Source organism: Xyrauchen texanus, chromosome 28 (genome assembly GCF_025860055.1).
Source record: "Xyrauchen texanus isolate HMW12.3.18 chromosome 28, RBS_HiC_50CHRs, whole genome shotgun sequence".
In the NCBI taxonomy this organism is placed as follows: Eukaryota; Metazoa; Chordata; class Actinopteri; order Cypriniformes; family Catostomidae; genus Xyrauchen; species Xyrauchen texanus.
In genome coordinates, this window is record NC_068303.1 from 10,018,808 (window position 1) to 10,039,150 (window position 20,343).

Genomic DNA, 20,343 nt, shown 5'->3' on the forward strand with positions numbered 1-20,343 from the left:
TATAAATATAGGGTTATCCTGTTGAAAAATAAAGCTGGTTTGCTGGACTACGCTGGTCTTCAGTTGGTCTACACTGGCTGCCTGGGAGACCAGCAAAGACCAGCTTAGACTGGTTTAAACAGTTTTTTAGCAGGGTATTCATTTATCATCAAGCTATTACAGCATGTGGAAAGCAGACAGTAAACAACATTTTATAAAAATAAAAAAGATATGTTTTTGTACATTTCATTGATCATGATATAGAAGACCATTACAACTGGCTATGTATCCAGATGCACGTTGTAGTCAGACATACCTTTGGCATTTTGAAGAGCCAATTCAGATGCATGGATTGCAGGTATAGGTTGAATAGGTTGTTTTTAACAATCTGTTATATAAACACCTTCTAGAATAAATGGTCACGGTGACCTTTTGGTGTTTCTACGTGGAAGAAAATTCAGTCTCCACTTATCTCCTCTCAACATCACTCATCCTTGTGGGCAGAGCTAGAGACTCTTAAGAGCCTCAGTGGAGCTTGTGGATGCACCATTCAATACATATATTTCAGGAAATCATTCACAAGACTCCTCACATGTTGATTGCACAAATTGATTGTAGTCATCGAACATGATTTGTCACACCATTGGATAAAACAGGTGTGAAGGACGAATGACACTCATCCTCAACCTCTTCATATGTTAATAGAGCGCTATTTACCTAAAGTTAATTGTTAGTCAACGTGAATCATATTTTGCAACCTATTTTACTTCCGTAATGTGAGTGAAACAGGATGTTCAATTAAAAAGAAGTACTTTGTGTTATGTATTGGAATTTGGGATTTGATTGGGTTGGGTTGAAAAATCTAGGCATTGCATACCAGATTGCGAGTTTGCTAAAACAATGCTTAAAATACATATTTGGCTATTGATTTTTATAATAGTCATATTCAAGTTTACCATGGGCACCTGCAGGATTTAATCTGAGGGTATGCACAAAAATCTGGCTAAAGTATAGCTACCCTTATTTGTAGGGGGGTGCGGGGGCATGGTCCTCTAGGAGAAAAAATGTAAAGCCTAAAAGACTGCAACTGTTCAGAACAAACACATTTTTGCACTACAAAAGCAAGACACAGCACAACGTCAAGAGTAGAACACATGTGCCACATGTGCATCTAAAAATGCAGTGTTCCTGTGAGAGATGTATCAAGGGAATGTTTATGGAAAATGAAAAACAGCGCAAGTGGACGTAAAAACATGTTCAGTGTGAACAACCCCTTCTTCTCGTGACACAAGAACTACCTTAAGTTTCTCAAAGTTACCTCTCACAAAAGCAGCATTTTGATTCTGGTAATTGTAGGTAAATATCCACTTTATCCAGCACTGTTTGTTCTGTGTTTAAAAATATTCTGATTCTGTTTTACTGTGTGAGAAACCGCTCCAAATGATTCATTGAGAGAGTGGTCTGAATGAATTGCACTGAACCATGAATTGATTCAGACTGTTCTACAAGCCGGTTTGGCCAATTCACTGAAAAGAAACAACTCAAAAGAATGATTCATTTGTGAATCATGCATTGCTAGTACTTTTAAAAAGGCAACTACAGAACAGTCATTGGGTCTGCTCCAGCGTACCTAAAATAATTTCTGTAGAACGTTCCCACCAGAAGCCTGTGGTCGGCTAATGAGCGGCGCCTTGTAACAACACAAAGAGGCACCAAAACACTTTCTTGGACTTTCGATTTCACTGTACCTTGTTGGTGGAATGACATTCCCCACTCCATTGGATGAAACAGACTCTCTGTCTTCAAAAAACAGCTAAAAACACATCTTTTCCATGAGCACTTAACCATGCACTCAAAATAATAATCATAATAATAATAATAATAAACAACCATTGTTTTACTTTGAAATAAAATGCATTAAGGAATCGTTCAAAGTAATATAAGGAACATGCAATTAGAAAGTAGGGTCCATTTTTATTTAATGTCGACTTCAAAATGATATGTTGTAGCATTAGATCATGAACTTTTGTAAGTCGATTTGGATAAAGGTGTCTGCCAAATGAATAAATGTAAACTACATATGGGACACTTCATGATTGCTGAAATATTCTCAGAGAAAATGTTGCTCAGATCAGTAAGAGTGCTCATGGGACGCACAGTGCATACAACCGTACAGCTGCAGGAATTACTGAAGATTAATATTGGCTATTATCATTATCCAATAAAAAAAAGAATAGAAAAGGAAAAGGCAAGTCATTAAGATTACAAAAATAACCATTGTTTTACTTTGAAATAAAATGCATTAAGCAATCATTCAAAGTATGATCAGGAACATGCAATAAGAAAGAAAATAGGGTCAATTCTGATTTCATGTTGACTTCAAAATGGTATGTTGTAGCGTTAGAGCATGAACATGTTTCCACAAAAACCCAAACTGATTCAATGAATGCCTTATGGGATAAGTAGCTCATTAATTTCCTTCAAAAGTACACAGTCTTAAACCTGTAGATTTTCAAATATTCAAATCATAGTTTGCTTTGAATCAACAGTCGTAAAGGGTGAAGATGGGGTGCGGTCCCCACAGACGACACACATCATTAATTTGCCCTCAGTCTAACTCACCAAGACCTACATACAGCACCTCTCTCTCTTAATAATCATGTAACCTATAAAACTGCCCTTGGTATGACAAAGGATCTGTGATGTCAATTAAATATAGGAACATTTGCATATTGTGTTTGGTCAACAAACAGCAGCCACACTGGGCCTGATGAAGCTTGATGTATAACGGGTACTTTGCGAGAAAGGTGAAGGATTAGCCTCAAGGTAGGCCTAGAAAACATGCACAGAATCTGTACCGGAAACTGAAAATTCCACACCAGCTCAATGACCTCTATTTATAACGCTCAAGGATGAGAGCCAAGACAGCTTGCGAGGAGAAATGACAAAGTCAGTCTGACTGCCTGCAGCCAATTCTCAGCCATTCTGTAAGGAGCTGATTACTCATCACTCATTTACTGGCTGTTCAGTCCTTTCCAGAGAGATTCATTTGGTTTAACACTATTTTATGAGACGCATTGCACCAATTCACTGCTAATTGTATGCCTTTATAAAGACTTTAAAGTAACAGTTCAACCAAAAATAGAAATGCTGTAATTATTTACATAGCTTCATGTCTTCCAAACCCATTTGGCTTTCTTTCTTCCTTGAAACACAAAAGGAGAAATGTTCAATAATGGTTTCCCATGAAATAACAATGTGACTGAAGCGTTCAAGCTTAAAAAAGTCAGCAAAATAAAAGTATTATAAAAGAGGTCCATTTAACTCATCCTTTATTTTCCAAGTCTTCCGAAGCCATACGATAGCTTTTACTCCCCTTCAGTTTCTAATTATTGTGAGTAATGGACCAACATGTAAGTCTTTATTCACTGATAATCTTCCTCCATCTACCTCTTAATTTTAAAATCACTGTGACAGGATCATTAAGTTGAATTAATCAAATTCATGAACAAATCATTTGACCAGTTTTGTGAACCAGATCAACTGATTCATTGAAAAGATCTGACTTATTGATTCATTCATGAATGCTTCAAGAAGAGCTAAGGCAGATGTTAAGATTTTCAGTGAATAATGATATAAATTTCAGTCTTTTCATCATACAACGATATCATATGACCTTGTGCGACTTAGAATATAGTGCACAAATTGTATGTTCTACTTTCATTATACTTTTATTGTGCTTAAACATCCTTTTTGAAGCTTGAAAGCCGCAATCCTCATTTATTGTTATTGCATGGATAAGAGTGACCAGCACATTATCCAAAATGTATACCTTTGTGTTTCAAAAATGGCATTAAATCCATTAGGGGAACAACTCATTTTCATTCATTTCATACCTTGGCTCAAAAGTTAGACTTCAAGATAAAAAGGGTTTTATTTTTTCTTCTCAGTGTCTGGAGGGTCTTGGTGAATGAGAGGAGCTGTGTATTGCTCATTTAGTTTTCGTCATTAATCACAATGCAAATCTTATATAATCTGAAGCAAACACATTAGTGTAATTTGTTATTGGGTGTCTCTGCTTATTGCCACAGTGCAGCTGTATTAACAATTAGACAAGAGCAATAATGGTCTATGGATGACAATCTAATTAATCTCATTTTATGAGTGAAGAGACCTTCTCAGTCTCTGTTGCAATCAGCTGAAATGCTCAGTGGTCCTACTACCAAAAACATTGCATTCTTTTCCTGTTCTTAGAGCTGTTCTTACAAAAACACCAACGGAGCCCTTGATCCACTAACCATGTATTATAGTAATGTGACTGCCGTACTGTAGAGAAAAGGTCTTATACAGTATAATGCAATTTTGTAAAACAAAATCATCATATTCTTGTCATAGCTGCTTTCAAAGCATTTCAAAGATACAAAAAAATCTAAGTTTTGAGTGATATTGGATTTAGTAAATTATAAAATTCTATTCAAAGAATTCAAGATGATCCTTCTTGAAGAGCATGTTCAAATAATTTTGCATCAGGAACTTTAAACTTTTTTTTTTTTTATCCAATTTGTCAATCTGTCCAAGGTTGATTTTTCACAGGAGTTTTCTGTCAGCACTGTTTCCATCAGACATCACAGGTGCTTTCTGTCAGCACCGTTTCCATCAGACATCACTTTGGCTGTTGTGTCGCTGTTGTATCGGACATATCGCTGTTTTTTTTTTTAAGAGTCTCACCCAATAAGACACCATTTCAAGTTAAAAATAGTTCAACTTTAGAAACATGCATCTTGAGATGCCTAAATCTGTTTTGTTGAGAGGGAAGGAAAATGACTTATTACAGAATAAAATGTATATATGGGTCAAGGAGCATGAATTGTTCATTTATGTTAATTTTGTATTAAAGGGCACCTATTATGGAATTTTGAAAATTACCTTTCATGTAGTGTGTAACATAGATTTAAGTGAACAAAAACATCCTGCAAAGTTTTATATATGAAAGTTCACCGTAAAAAAAGTTATTGTCTCTCAAATGTAGGAGTCGACTCTGAGTCAATGTAATGAATCGTTTTTCCAACGAGTCATTTTCCTTTTCGTTGTGACGCCAAGACGAAAAATGATCAAATTGGCCGCGCCCACTCATTGCGCGCAGACACCAGGGAAAACTTGAAATCATCATGTCGACAACAAGACGCTGTGTTCTGAAGTGCGTATCAAAAGCGACCTTTTTTTCACTGCCCAGGGACGAGCATGTGAAGAATCAGTGGCTAGAGTTTATATTTACAACTATACCACACAAGTATAGCCCGAACCTTGTGCTGTGTTCGCGTCATTTTAATGACGATTGCTTTACGATCATGAATGCTTTCAAGTGTCGATTCGCGAGCCGGTTGATACTGAAAGAAGGTTCAGTACCAAGTTTATTTGGATCAGCTTCCTCCGACGAATCACAACCTGTAAGTATTATTAATAATTGTTGCTTTTATGTGTTTTTTAGCATGCTTAATAAGTATTTGTGTGTGTTGTGTAAGTTACGCTCAGCGCAGCTTCTAGGTCTCCAATGTCAATTTTTTTTAAATATGTGAAATGTTTGTCGATGTTATTGGAGTTGTCCTAAAGAATAGAGCAATAACTTGTAGTAATGCAGTGCTTTACCAATATGTTTATGCGTTGGGCTAACGCAAACAATAACTGATTGGGTGTTTACCACCGAACTTTGGGCTATGATCGCTAACATAAATCAACTCAAATTCCTTCTCTGATTTTGATTTTTTTACTACAAAGCGCTGATGGGCGTTCCGTTTCCGACAATCTCTGCACAGAGTATACCAATCACAACTGACTGAGGGGTTTGGAAAAATGAGTCGTTGAACGAATCATTTGGGAGTCGGTGAGCAAATCAGGTAAACATAAATGCATATTATAAGACAACAAAAGTGTTTTTTGTCATTGCATGCATGTAAAACTGTTGTTGGGGACTCCCAAAACAATATTAGGAACATTTTAAATGCCATAATAGGTGCCCTTTAATGTGTTAATTTTTTTATTGCACATTTATATGTTAGAATCATGAACAAGAATAGTGTAAAAAGAGAAGCATCATCAAAATGTTTAATTGCAGCATAACTCACTTGAAGGCCTCTTCATTCAGTCTATTTTTTAGCTTGAATCCACAAGTGAGTTAAGTTAAGGCCAAACACAAGAGTCTTTACCTGAAAGTCACATAATCATCTGGGTTTCTCTGTCTTTTTTCACTTATATAGTGTGCATTGTATAAGACAGAAGAGGAGCTTTTAAAATATTAGAAGAAGTCTACACAGACAAAGGAATCTAAAATGAAAACCAGGCCTAATTTTTCAGTGGGACAAAAACAACATTCCCCTATCTTTTTTTTATTACCATTTTAAGTGCACTTTGGAGGACCTCAGCCTTGGAATGAATTTGTGCACTGGCTTATCTGCCTCTTTCCATCTTAGCGCAGACAGACTAAGCATCTGCTGTCATGGAAACTAGAGGAGCAGCAAGGCTAGAGCGATAGGTGCAGTTCAAAGAGTGTTGGGATAGTGATCAATTAATGACTAAGAATTACTAACATTTTGGACATACTGTATGAGTAATGTTTCAAATTTTACTGTGATTTACTGCATTTTCTTTGTTGGATAAAATATCTGTGTAGAAATTAGTGGAAATACCTAGGAATTGCTTAATATGCAAAGTCAACTACAAAAAAGACATTTGTAGGCTGATTTCTCCTAAAAGTGTAACTCTGTGACTCAGTGTGACTATTAAAACATTTCTTTGTATCTTTAAGTGATCCTTGAAGCTGGACGCAACAACACTGGCTCGACCAATGGTGTGAGTTTGGGGTGGGACTAAGTTTATTTTTGTAATTCTGTTTGGTGGCCCAAAAATTACACACTTTAAATAATTCATGACATGTAGCTCAGTTTTAGTATTTTCAAAAAATTTACATTTGGAGCATAGATTTCTAAAATCAAAGCATTTGAAGAGTTAGACTTTTGTCATTTCTCTGCATTTCTACCCTCAAAATTTATACAATACCCTGACTCTTGGCTTCAAATACAAAGTCAGCTTCAAACAAAGGTTTCTATCTGATCGTATACACTGTATTTCCATCCAATTCAGAACTTCTTTGTAATTGGAAAGATTAACATTAATATTACCAGTTATATTTTAAGCTCTTGATTATCCTTCCATTGCATGTATTTACTGCCTAATATCTGCAACTGGTAAAGATCAGCACAGGCTTGAATTTATTCCCATGTAAAATGCCTTTCCAATTAGATTCAGATGCGGTCAAGATTAGCAGTCAACAGTTTTCCACTTTTGGACCTTGAGAAACTCCTTTCTTCAGTTGAAATTTTCTTTGGAAAGTTATATCCAGTTTTACAACTTCGTTGCCAAGATGATGTAATGTCAACAAACCCTAAAATGACTGTAAAAATGATGATTTAAACAACCTCACAGCTCAAATAATGCATGAGATTTAACAGAAGAATTAATGCAAGTGTTTTTATAAAAATTATAAGCTTCACATTTCTGCCTTTAAACCCCTCCAAAAATTGGCCCCAATTCCCTTCCATTAGTGCCTCACTGTAACCTTGATATTTGCTTCTTTTTGTTTCTCCCCAATTTGGAATGGCCAATTCCCAATGCACTCTAAGTCCTCGTGGTGGCGTAGTGACTCGCCTCAATCTGGGTGGTGGAGGATGAATCTCAGTTGCCTCCGTGTCTGAGGCGTCAATCCGCGCATCTTAGTGTCTGTGGCTCAGGTGGTAGAGCGGGTCGGCTGCTAATTGCAGGGTTGGCGATTCGATTCCCGGCCCACATGACTCCACATGCCGAAGTGTCCTTGGGCAAGACACTGAACCCCAAGTTGCTCCCAATGGCAGTCTAGCGCCTTGCATGGCAGCTCTGCCGCCATTGGTGTGTGAATGTGTGTGCGAATGGGTGATTGGGACACAGTGTAAAGTGCTTTGATAACCTCTAAGGTAAAAAGAAAGTGCTATATAAGTGCAGACCATTTACCATTTATCACGTGGCTTGCTGAGCGCGTTACCGTGGAGACAGCGCGTGTGGAGGCTTCACATCATCCACCGTGGCATCCATTCACAACTCACTACGTGCCCCACGGAGAGCGAACCACATTATAGCAGCCACAAGGAGGTTACCCCATGTGACTCTACCCTCCCTAGCAACCAGGCCAATTTGGATTCTTAGGAGAACTGGTTGGAGTCACTCAGCACGTCCTGGGATTCGAGAGTCACAGAAAGATGAGTGATTTCTCATGACGCCTATTTCAATGATATCTGTCAGGTAGTAGGGACATTTTTATGTATTGGTATTCCCAAAAACTGATTACAGTGCTGAATTAATTAAATGTGTGAAGAAAAATTTCAGAGCCACTGCATTCTCCATTAGCAAACAAATATATACAGATGTGCCCAGCTGTTCGTAACCCAGTCGTAATTTATTTTTGTCTTGTCTTGTTCACTAACAAGACCCTCATTTCATGCACATGCAAATAAACATGATTTGAATCTAACCTCATCTGGTTCCCAACACATGCCCTGCCAAGTACCTGCAATTAAAGGTGAGGAGAGCAGCTTGTCAAGCGTGACTCACTAACTAGATAAGTCATAGTCTCTGACAACAAGTTCAGTCTGTGTGTTTAAGTGAACCCCAGTTGGCTCTTTTGTAACATAGATTTAAGTGAACAAAAACATCTCATTTTCCCCTTGTATCATCCTCATAATCCAAACATGAGCTCTCTTGTCATAATAGTTTGCTCTAGTTTATGTATAAACAACTGTGCAGTACACATGAGCTTGGTAAAGCATGCCTGCTTGTAGAGATGATATGAGACAGGCACATTACTTCCTCCAATGCATCTTAGTTCTGTAAAGCTTTTAATGCAACATTAATTATAAAAGAGGTGAAGGGTAGGGCTGGGCAATGATGTATCTTGCAAATATAACATTAAGCAACAACGCAAATATTGTGATGATTTTAATGCGCATTTTATTTGTCCATCAAGTTTCATTTCACTAGTTTCACAGGTATGCGAGCGTTAGGACAGATGCTTTAATAGCGTTTCTGATTTAACCATCAGTAGCTATAGCATTAGAATTTGTAAGTTCGATTTGGAGAATTTGAACTGATGTTTGTGAATCAGACTGTCTCAGTGAATCGATTGCTGTTTTTTATTATTATTATGTACTGTTATATAAGTGTGTGGCAGCGGGGGCGTGGTCAAGCGCCCGTCCGGGAGAGAAAAGCGGTAAGGGCGCTCACACCTGAGCTAAATTATGTCTAACACCTGTCTCTAATTGCAGTAGCTTGAGGGGAGCGGCATAAAAAGCAGCAGCAACAGAGCCCAGGGGAGAGCCCGACATGAAGGCCAAGAAGCTAGTGTGTTGTAGTCAGGGGCGGGTCTACGTAGTGGCCAGGGGGGGCACCGGCCCCCCCTGGAATTCGATTGGCCACCCCAGGTGCCCCCCCTATAAGATGTCTTGTGATTGGTTCATTTTACGGCCAATCAGTTTATAGACTCTACTGAAGTTCGTGATTCAAAGAAGTTTTTTTTTTTTTTAAAGCTTAATAAAGTCATCTTTATTGCCAAAAAAAGGATACAAATCACAAGTGACTTATCAAAATATACATAAAATTTTTCTCAAATAACTACTGTCTACAATTGCCGTAAATTGTTTCGACATACTTTTTTTATTTTATTTTTTATTATCCTTCAACAACACAAACAAACAAGGTACATCAACAAATCTCTGAATATAACCTCAATTGTTCAGCCATAGGTTGAGCATAGCTAGTACAAAGAACAGAAAACACACTATGAACAAACCAATAATTAAATTAAAAAAAAAAAAAAAAAAAAAAATGAAAAAATAAAATAAAAAGGGACTTTTTAAATTAATTTAAACGTATCCAAAAGAGAAATCAGTTTAAGGGCTTTCTGATTTTTAACAAATTTTTAAGATTTGCACAAGAGTTTAACCTCATTCATCCAGTGATTAAAGTTGGGTTTAGATTTAAACCATCTGCATTTATGAATGAAAAACTTTCCAAAACATAACAAGAAATTAATAACAAAATCACAATCTTTGTTTTCCAGACAAACACCAAACCAAATTAACTTCCACGTGAGAGGTGGGAGTTCAACCCTCCTAGACCTTAACCAATTCTGCACCTCACTCCAAAAGGGTTGCACCAGATCACAATCAAAGAAGACATGCTCTAGATTTTCAATATTTGTTTCACAAAAAACACAATTATTCACATCAAAATTAAATTTCAATCTTAAAAAGTCTTTAGTAGGATAAATCTCATTTAAAATTTTGAAGTTCACCTCCTTAGCTTTAGGAGGGAGAGGAAAAGACAAATAATTTTTCCAAATTGTTTTTATTTCAACCTTATCAAAATCTTTAAGCATGTATTCCCGTCTTGGGAATACATGCTTAAAGATTGGGTTTGGTTTAAATTGGGTTTGGGTAATAAGCCTGTAAAAAAAAAATTCTAATGACTCTATTTGTACATTTTTAATCACAAAAATCATAACCTTCTAAGGAGAGCTGTCTCAGTACTGGGGAGATTTTGGAGTACAACATGTCTTCTTTAACCATTAATCTTAACGGAATTGGTATAGCTCTAATCATTCTATTAAACATATTAACGGTACACTGTACTTGGAATTTCTCACAAAACTCTCTATACAGTAACACATTTCCATTATCATCCAAGAAATGGGCAATAGCCCAAATCCCTTTAGATATCCATTCCTCAAGATATACAGATTTTCTGCCAAACTTTATATATCTACTATTCCAAACTGGAGTGTTGTGAGGAGTGAAGTTATGTTTGAACAATAGTTTCCAATAGAGCAGCACTTGCTGATGGAAGGCTGAACGTTTAACTGGTAACGAGGTGCACTCAAAGTCACAACATAACAGAAAGTGTATTTCCCCAGTTTGTTAAAGATAGCATTGGGGACAATAAACCAAAAGGAGTGGCTATTTTGAATGAAGGATTTTAACCATTTCAATTTCAAAACACCATTCATAATGTCAAAATCGATAGCATTCACCCCACCGTCTTCATATTTTTTAATCATGTCCTCCTTTCTAATGTACTGACACTTATTTCTCCAAATAAATTTAAAATTCACCTTATTTATTAATTTAAGCATTCGTGTCGATATGGGCAAGGAGAAGGCTGGATAGATGAGTCTGGACAAACTATCCATTTTAGATAAAAGAACCCTTCCAAAGATTGTAAGATCCCTCTGTAGCCATCTATTCAATATGGACTTACATGTATCTATGTTATTCAACACATTTTATTCTCCATAACATCTTTATCTTTAGAAATAATAATCCCCAAATATTTAACTTCCCTTTTAATTTGTATACTAGATAATGACTGCAAAGGAAACTCATGCAGTGTTAACATTACACATTTGTTTAGGTTTAAATGTGCCCCGAAGCTTTAGAAAACTGGTTAATAGAATGTAAAGCTCATGGAATTTGATATTCATTCTTTAGAAACAATGTTGTATCATCAGCAAACTGGCTTATAAGTATATGTCTATCCAACACTGAAAGACCTTCAATACCATTATTTTTAATCAATATAGATAATAACTCTGCAACCATTATAAATAATAATGGTGAGCTTGCCAGTCACCTCCGAAACAGAAGAATCCAGCTGTTTTAGTTGAGGTCTGCCTTCTTTCTTTTTCGACTGTTTTCCTCTCTTTCTGCTACTGTTTTTATTGTTTCTAAACTAAAGACTGTTCTTTAATATATTAGCAGAGCACAATGTAATGGTTCCATATTTTATTTTTTAAACTGTGGTGTTTTCATTTGAACTGTTACAGTGCTAAAACTTTAACTCTGTGTTACTCAGCTTTTTTGTAACTTAATCTGAAAGAAATGTTGAATGAAACACTATGATGTTTTGGCCAAACCATTTGAATTATTACAGTGGGGGAATTTGTTTTTTTTAATTATTATTATTTGAAAGAGATTGTGAATAAAACTACTGTATATTGTAATGGCCAAACTAATTAAAAGAAAATAGTTGACATCGTTTCTGCTTCTGGGTTTTAAAATTGCTTTTATTTTATAAACTTGTTAGTTTTATGAAAACATTAAAAATAATAAACACTGGCTCTCACATTTAACTTAATGGATATATACAGGGATGACAAAAAACTAAATTAATTAAAAATGTGCTTTATTACTACATTTGTTTACAAGTAACTTTATTCAAGTTAAAAAAAATAATAAAATCAATAGGATTTACATAATATACTGTAGAATTTAGCTTTTTTTTTTGGTCACTGGCGGCCACCCCGTTTGGAGGCAGTGCCCCAGCATGGCCCCCCCACTGAAAATGCTCTAGACACGCCCCTGGTTGTAGTAGTGTGTGAATTAGTGTGTGAATTAAAAACAACCTTACCTGAATCCTGTTGCTGTTTCTGTCCCTTCCTCAGTGGAAACTTGTTACACTGGTGCCGAAACACGGGACTGGCAGGAACAGTGGTCCAAAGCTATGGAACAGAGTCGCCCCATAGAGTCCTCCCAGCTGGCGGACGTCCTCCAGTCCCTCGCTACGCTCCATCAGGGCCACCAACAGTCTCTGCTTGAGCTCCGACAGGACCAGGATCGTCGGTTCTTTGAGATCATGCGGGCTCAAGCAGAGGACCGGCTTGCCATCCGGAGCCTCCTCAGCCAGGAGGCTGCTCCAGACGCAGCCGCGACCCCGGACACCCGCACCACACTGCCCCCACCCGCGCTACAGAAGATGGGGCCGGCAGATGATCCAGAGGCGTTCCTGGACCTCTTTGAGCGCACGGCGGAAATTTGGGGTTGGCCACGCGACCAGTGGGCAGCCCGCCTCGTCCCTCTCTTGTCCGGGGAAGCCCAACTCGCGGCACAACAACTTCCGCAACAAGCCTCCTGGCTTATACCGACTTGAGAAGAGCCATCCTGCAACGGGTTGGTCGGACCCCGGAAGAAAGTCGCCAGCTCTTCCGGGCCATGAAACTGGATAAATCCGACCGCCCATTTGCGTTCGCCCAACGGCTCCGTGATGCCTGTCGGAGGTGGCTGCTTGCGGGGGACCGCGACGTCGAGGAGCTCGTCGATCAAGTGGTACTGGAGCAGTTTGTCCAGCGCTTGCCCTGGAAAATGGCGGAGTGGGTCCAGTGCCACCGCCCGGCGTCGCTGGAGGAAGCCGTACGTCTCGCGGAGGACCACATGGCGGTGATTCCAAGGGCGGATGAGCCCTCTCTCTCGCTCTCCCCTTCCCCTGTGTCTTCCCCTGTTTTTCTCCCCTCCCCTCTTCCCTCTCGCTCTACCCTCTCCCCAGGGTCCGTTCCTGCCCCCCGCAGGCGCGGAGGATTCATGAGACCAACTTCCCGGCCGTGGGAGAACCCGCCTACCCCTTCCCGTCCTTCAGCCGCTCTCCTCCTCAGGTGGGGCGCCCGCCAGCACGGGTGCGGCCGTGGCGCCTGGGCCGGTCTGCTGGAGGTGCGGAGACCGGACCACTTCCGGGATCAGTGTCCGCTGATGGAAATAGGGATGGTGGTGCGGGTCTCCGACTTCCCGCAGGCTGCCCTCGATCGGGCTGGAGCGTACCGTATTCCGGTAAGGATCCAGGGGGGTACATACCAAGCATTGTTGGATACCGGCTGTAACCAGACCACCATCCACCAACGCTTGGTTCAACCCGGGGCTTTGGGATTAGCTAAACTGGTGAGGGTGAGGTGTGTGCATGGGGATGTTCACAAGTATCCCATGGTGACTTTGGCGATTCAATTCAAGGGAAAAAACCATAGTGTGGAGGCAGCGGTTAGTTCCCGCCTCGCCCATCCGCTAATCTTGGGTACTGATTGGCCGAATTTCAAAGATATTTTAGAGGGTATTTGTGCGGATGGGTCCTGCATTAAGAGGTGTCGCGGTGTGTGATGCTTTGGCAGGGAGGCGGAGCCGGGCCATCCTCGGCTGCTCGGAATGAAGAGGGAAGGGGCGAGGTGGCCGCCCTCCTCTCAGGGAATTCCCTGAGGGGACTTCCCTCTGGAGCAGTCATGGGATCGAAACCCTTAAACATGCTCTTGGCCAAGTGAGAGTAATTGATGGTCAACAGCTCCGGCCAGGCATCGCCATTGCATACCCATATTTTTCACTTATTAAAGATCGGTTGTACAGAGTGACGCAGGACGCTCAAACAAAGGAGAAAGTGACACAATTATTGATTCCACGGAGCCGCCGGGAAATGGTTTTCCAGGCGGCTCACTATAATCCTATGGCCGGGCACCTAGGGGAAATAAAGACACTTCTCCGTCTAATAGCCCGTTTCTATTGGCCGGCATTGGCGGTGACGTCCGCAGGTGGTGTGCGGCGTGCCGTGAATGTCAGTTGGTAAACCCGCCGGCCACCCCAAAAGCGCCTTTGCGCCCCCTTCCATTGATCGAGGTCCCCTTCGAAAGAATTGGAATGGACCTCGTCGGGCCATTAGAACGGACAGCACGCGGACATCGCTTTGTGTTAGTCCTAGTGGATTACGCAACGCGATATCCGGAAGCAGTGCCCCTGAGCAACATCTCCGCGCGTAGTGTTGCAGGGGCACTCTTCAAAATAATCTCCGGGTGGGGATTCGAAAGAAATCCTCACCGATCAGGGCACTAACGTTTATGTCACGCATACGCTCAGCGAGCTTTACTGAACTATTGGGCATTAAGTCGATTCAGCACTAGCGTTTACCATCCGCAGACTGATGGCCTAGTGGAGCAATTTAATAAAACACTAAAAAATATGATTCATAAGTTCGCATACACGAAGACGCTAGGAATTGGGATAGGTGGCTCGACCCCTGTTATTCGCAGTCACGGGAGGTCCCACAAGCCTCCACGGGGTTCTCACCGTTCGAGCTGCTGTACGGGCGACGCCCACGCAGGGTCCTCGACGTCATCCGCGAAGCTTGGGAGGAGGGACCTTCTAATAGTAAAACGAAATTCAATACGTTCTTGATCTTAGAGCAAAACTCCACACACTGGGGAAATTAACACAGGAGAATTTGCTCCAGGCTCAAGAACGCCAACGCCGGCTGTATGACAGGGGTGCCCAGCTACGGAATTCGCGACCGGAGATAAAGTGCTTGTATTACTCCCAACATCGAAGCTCGAAATTACTCGCCAAGTGGCAAGGACCCTTTGAGGTCACACGACCGAGTAGGGGATCTCGATTATGAGGTTAAACGTACCGATAGAGGGGCGGCGTCAAATATATCACCTCAACCTCCTGAAATTGTGAAGAGAAGAGGCGACCTCTGTGGCGTTGGCAACGGTAGTTCCGAGAGGGCGGAGCTCGGACCGGAGGTAAACAAAGCCCGCAATCTCAACACCCGGTTCCTTGTGGAGACCACCTCTCACGCGCCAACTTCGCAGAGGTTTCCGAATTACAAAAGGAGTTTGCAGACGTGTTTTCTCCTCTACCGGGCCGCACAAACATCATACATCACCATATCGAGACCGAGCCGGGCGTGGTGGTACGTTGCCGCCCTATCAGCTTGCCCGAACATAAAAAGAAAGTAGTTCGAGAAGAATTGGACGCGATGCTTGAGATGGGAGTAATAGAAGAATCCCACAGCGATTGGTCCAGCCCGGTCGTCCTTGTTCCCAAGAGCGATGGGTCTGTACGTTTCTGTGTGGATTATAGGAAAGTCAACGCGGTGTCTAAATTTGACGCGTACCCAATGCCCCGTGTTGATGAACTGCTCGATCGGTTAGAGTACGGCTCGATTTTATTCGACCTTGGATCTAACGAAGGGTTATTGGCAGATCCCCTTGACACCAATTTCCCGTGAAAAAGCGGCCTTCACCACACCGTTCGGATTACACCAATTCGTGACGCTTCCTTTCGGTTTGTTCGGGCACCAGCCACGTTTCAGCGCCTCATGGATAGGATCCTCAGACCGCACACTGCTTATGCCGCTGCCTATCTAGACGATATCATCATTTATAGCAATGATTGGCAGCGGCACATGCAACATCTGAGGGCCGTCCTGAGATCGCTGCGGCGGGCGGGCTCACGGCAAACCCAAAAAGTGCTTGCGGTTGGGCGTGTGGAGGTACGGTATCTGGGGTTCCACTTGGGTCATGGCCAGGTGCGTCCCCAAATTGACAAGACCGCGGCGATTGCGACTTGCCCTAGACCCAAGACCAAAAAGGGGGTGAGGCAGTTCCTGGGGCTGGCTGGCTATTACAGAAGATTTGTGCCTAATTATTCGGATGTCACCAGCCCGCTGACTGACCTCACTAAAAAGGGGGCTCCAGATCCGGTCCAATGGTCGGAGCAGTGCCAACAGGCGTTTATACAGATTAAAGCTGCACTTTGTGGGGGGCCGCTTTTGCATGCACCTGACTTCTCTCTCCCTATTGTTTTGCAGACGGACGCTTCAGACAGAGGGCTGGGGGCCGTACTCTCGCAGGTGGTGGAGGGAGAGGAACGCCCGGTGCTGTACATTAGACGGAAGCTCTCCTTGAGGGAGACTAAGTACAGCACCGTAGAGAAGAAGTGTCTGGCCATCAAGTGGGCGGTCCTCACCCTCCGATACTACCTGCTGGGGCGGGCCTTCACCCTCTGCACGGATCACGCCCCACTGCAGTGGCTCCACCGCATGAAAGATACTAACGCCCGGATCACCCGTTGGTATCTGGCCCTCCAGCCTTTTAAGTTCAAGGTGGTCCACAGACCGGGGGTGCAGATGGCTGCCGCTGACTTCCTCTCCAGAAATGGGGGAGTGGTAGGCAGGCCGGATGACGCCTCGGCCTGAGTCGGGCGGTGGGGGTATGTGGCAGCGGGCGTGGTCAAGCGCCCGTCCGGAGAGAACGCGGTAAGGGCTCACACCTGAGCTAAATTATGTCTAACACCTGTCTCTAATTGCAGTAGCTTGAGGGGAGCGGCATAAAAGCAGCAGCAACAGAGCCCAGGGGAGAGCCCGACATGAAGGCCAAGAAGCTAGTGTGTTGTAGTAGTGTGTGAATTAGTGTGTGAATTAAAAACAACCTTACCTGAATCCTGTTGCTGTTTCCGTCCCTTCCTCAGTGGAAACTCGTTACAAAGTGCATATAAAATTATTCTTCCTAAAGTTCATTTAGAGAACAACAATGTGGAAAACATGCCTTTTATTATTTCAATCAACATTTTTACTGTATTATACTATTTCGAATCTACTTGGCTACAACAGCTGTTTGTTGAAATGATGGTTCCTCTAAAGAACATTTCATGGTCTTTATTGACAACCTGGTATAATAGAATCTCATTACAATATCTAAATTTTTTGCAAAATGTGTTTTATGTGGAACGTTGAATGTTTTTGCGGCAGTTTCCTGTTTTTTTTTTTCAGTTTATAAACACTTTATTTTCAGCCCTGTTCCTCACGCAATTGTATCTTATGACATCTAAACACTTTTGCTATAGTGCATGACTTGTAACTAAGGCGATACATTTTTACATTTGTATTACATAACCAACTACATTTACAAGCTATATTCGAGCATGATCAAGTAGTGTGGTAGCTCAACTGATAGAGTGTAGCAATTGTTATGTACACAGGTGGACACCTGAGTTGACATGTGAACAAAATGATGTGGTAGATTCAGCAATTGTGTTTTTCATCCTACTTTTGCTTTAATTCCGTTTTAGCGCCACACAGTGGACATTTCACCTCAGAACTTCCGCATATGTGTAAGAAACCACCTAATGTGGATTGACGGTCTCAGACGTGGAAGCAACTGAGATTCATCCTCTGCCACCCAGATTGAGGCGAGTCACTAAGCCATCACGAGGACTTAGAGCACATTGGGAATTGGGCATTCAAAATTGGGGAGAAAAGGGGAGAAATAAAGAGAAAGAAACCACCTAATATCATTTTGCAAAAATGTTGCCATAGTCATGTAATTTTTATCAGGTCAGGCTGTTTTATCAACAACAGACTGACAATAATTGAGAGACAATTTTAGCTATATTGCATATCTCTGGTTAAGGTAAATTTACAGTGCCTGTTTTGATGCATGCTGAATGCATGCAGACATATAGATCACTCTTGCAGGATCTACGGCATACACATGTTCTCCAGAAGTACTCCATGTCCTCTAGACTCCAGAGGGACTGGCCGAAACTTGAGGAAGCAAAATGATAAAGCTATGCTGAAGTGAACAGCCGGATTAGATGACTTAGGGCATGATTCCCATAAGGATATGCTGATGGATGAAACCAATATTGACATAAACACCAGAGGGCCACAAGTGGCTGAATGAAGCGGTAACAGGTTTGACAGCTGCTGTTCCATTACTGAATGTTTAATCTATCTGCAAGTGTCAGAGCTTGCATTCTAAGCACTGCAAATGTCCCAGACGCACAAAAGCTGGTATGAGATGCCACGAGATGGACGAGCTGCATATTTCCCATGCCCTAATATCAGTTATATTATATAATATATTATTAGCACACAAAATGACAAAGGAGAAAATATGCATGTCTGTGGGTTAAAAAGGAGAGATGGTAATCTGATGTATACACTGTATGATCCATAAAAGGCCAGGGAGCCTAGAAGTATCAGTTCTCCTACACAGACTAAAGCCTCACAGACACAGAATAGAAGTGTAGCGGTAAAGTTTCATCACTGCTTTGTAATAGAAGGCTTTGATGTGACATAACCGAAGAGCAAAGAGTATGATTAATTTGTTATTGCTCGCATATTTAAACGTTATGCCCGCTGCCTGGGGTCCTGCTTAACAAGCCTTATTAAACATTAGGGGACTCTGTGGGTCAATATCCTGTAGCCCTTTGTGCCACTTTTTATAATCACAAGCTACAAAGTGGGCTACAAAACAGCCATTACAAAGAAATAAGATAATCCATTTGGTCTTTAGAGACCTACATCATGCCACAATCTATTGGCAATTAAGAAAAGAGGCGTGCTCAAGGATGAAAGGACATGGTCACACACACACACACACACACACACACACACACACACACACACACACACACTCACTCAAATGGCCAAACACTACACTAAAGTTACCAATTACTTAGACCCACAGGTCAAACTGTAACCAATAGGAATCAAGGTCCATTCCTGACTGATCCATGTTCGATGGATCAGTCAGGAAGGAGAAAAGGTCAAGTTATCAATCAGAGTAATTGCGTGGATGCAATTATGATTAGTTTGTTTTTTACCCATATAGCTTGAATGTTTGTAATTAATCGCATCTATTACAACAAAGTGAATATTCCAAACAATCTTAAATAAAAGCTGCTGCATCGTATCTTGACCTAATGTCACCGCAAGAAACTTGAGTTGAGGTTCCCATTCCCGTACAGATACTCCAAGTGCGCTTCGTTGATTTATCCAAATATAGTTTAATTACGCCAAACATATTACAAACATGACTGTGAATAACGGAATGACTGAATACGTGAAAAAATAGGCTACATAAAATAAGCGTTGCGGAAATTCGCGCGTTTTTGGACATTCTAACCGCACCCCATGTTGCGAAGTATAAACAATACAATGTATCTTCTATATGAAAGTACATACGATACAAAGCAACACAGTACGCTATTTATATTACTCTGGTCGCAATTTAAAATAACTTGTTGATGAAATGCATGATTTTAGAGTCCCAACACCAGGTTGTAAACACATATTATAACTGTGCCATTCTCGCAGGTGGTACAGTAAATTAGAGAATCGCCCCACTCACCCAGTCCGGGCACAAATGTGTTGAGAAACAGGCAGATGACAGCTACCGGGAAAGGCATGTAGGGGATGGCAGCGCGTAAAGGTCCTTTCTTCTCTCTGACTTGAACAACAACTCCGCTGGCAGAAGACGAGAGTCCTTTTTCATTCATTTCCGTGTCCTTCTGATCCATTTCCAAATTTAGTAAACTAATTACAAACCTTAAAATCCTTGATATGGTGTGTTTTGGACACTGTCAGGCGCACGCGCGACTGTAAGCTTTATCAATTGATGTTGTTTGAAGTCAGTGCGCGAAGTGAACAGTAGGCGTCACAGTTACTACTGTGCCAGTAAACGATAGTAGATTGCACAATAGATTTAAAGTCACAGTGGTGTTAAAGCAGTTTTATCTGTATTTATTTCAAATATTATGAACAGCTAGTAATTGAATCAGTGTTTAAGTTTGGCCTAATTACTTATTTCAAAGCACTATGGAAATGGAAACATTAAGGTTTTCATAATGAATGCTCTTTAGATATTTTAATAACAACCACAATACTTTACAGTCATATATATATATATTCTGC

General features: G+C 41.1%; 1 protein-coding gene across 1 annotated transcript in view; it reads right to left on the reverse strand.

Moving 5' to 3' along the window:
• The window catches only part of stum (stum, mechanosensory transduction mediator homolog), a 35,758-nt gene extending 15,679 nt beyond the window's left edge, over positions 1-20,079 (reverse strand). Inside the window, exon 1 of the mRNA XM_052096461.1 lies at positions 19,781-20,079. Coding sequence (XP_051952421.1) covers positions 19,781-19,949 — 169 coding nt within the window. The 5' untranslated portion in view covers positions 19,950-20,079. The remainder of the gene's footprint in view (positions 1-19,780) is intronic.
• Positions 20,080-20,343: the final 264 nt, after the last annotated feature.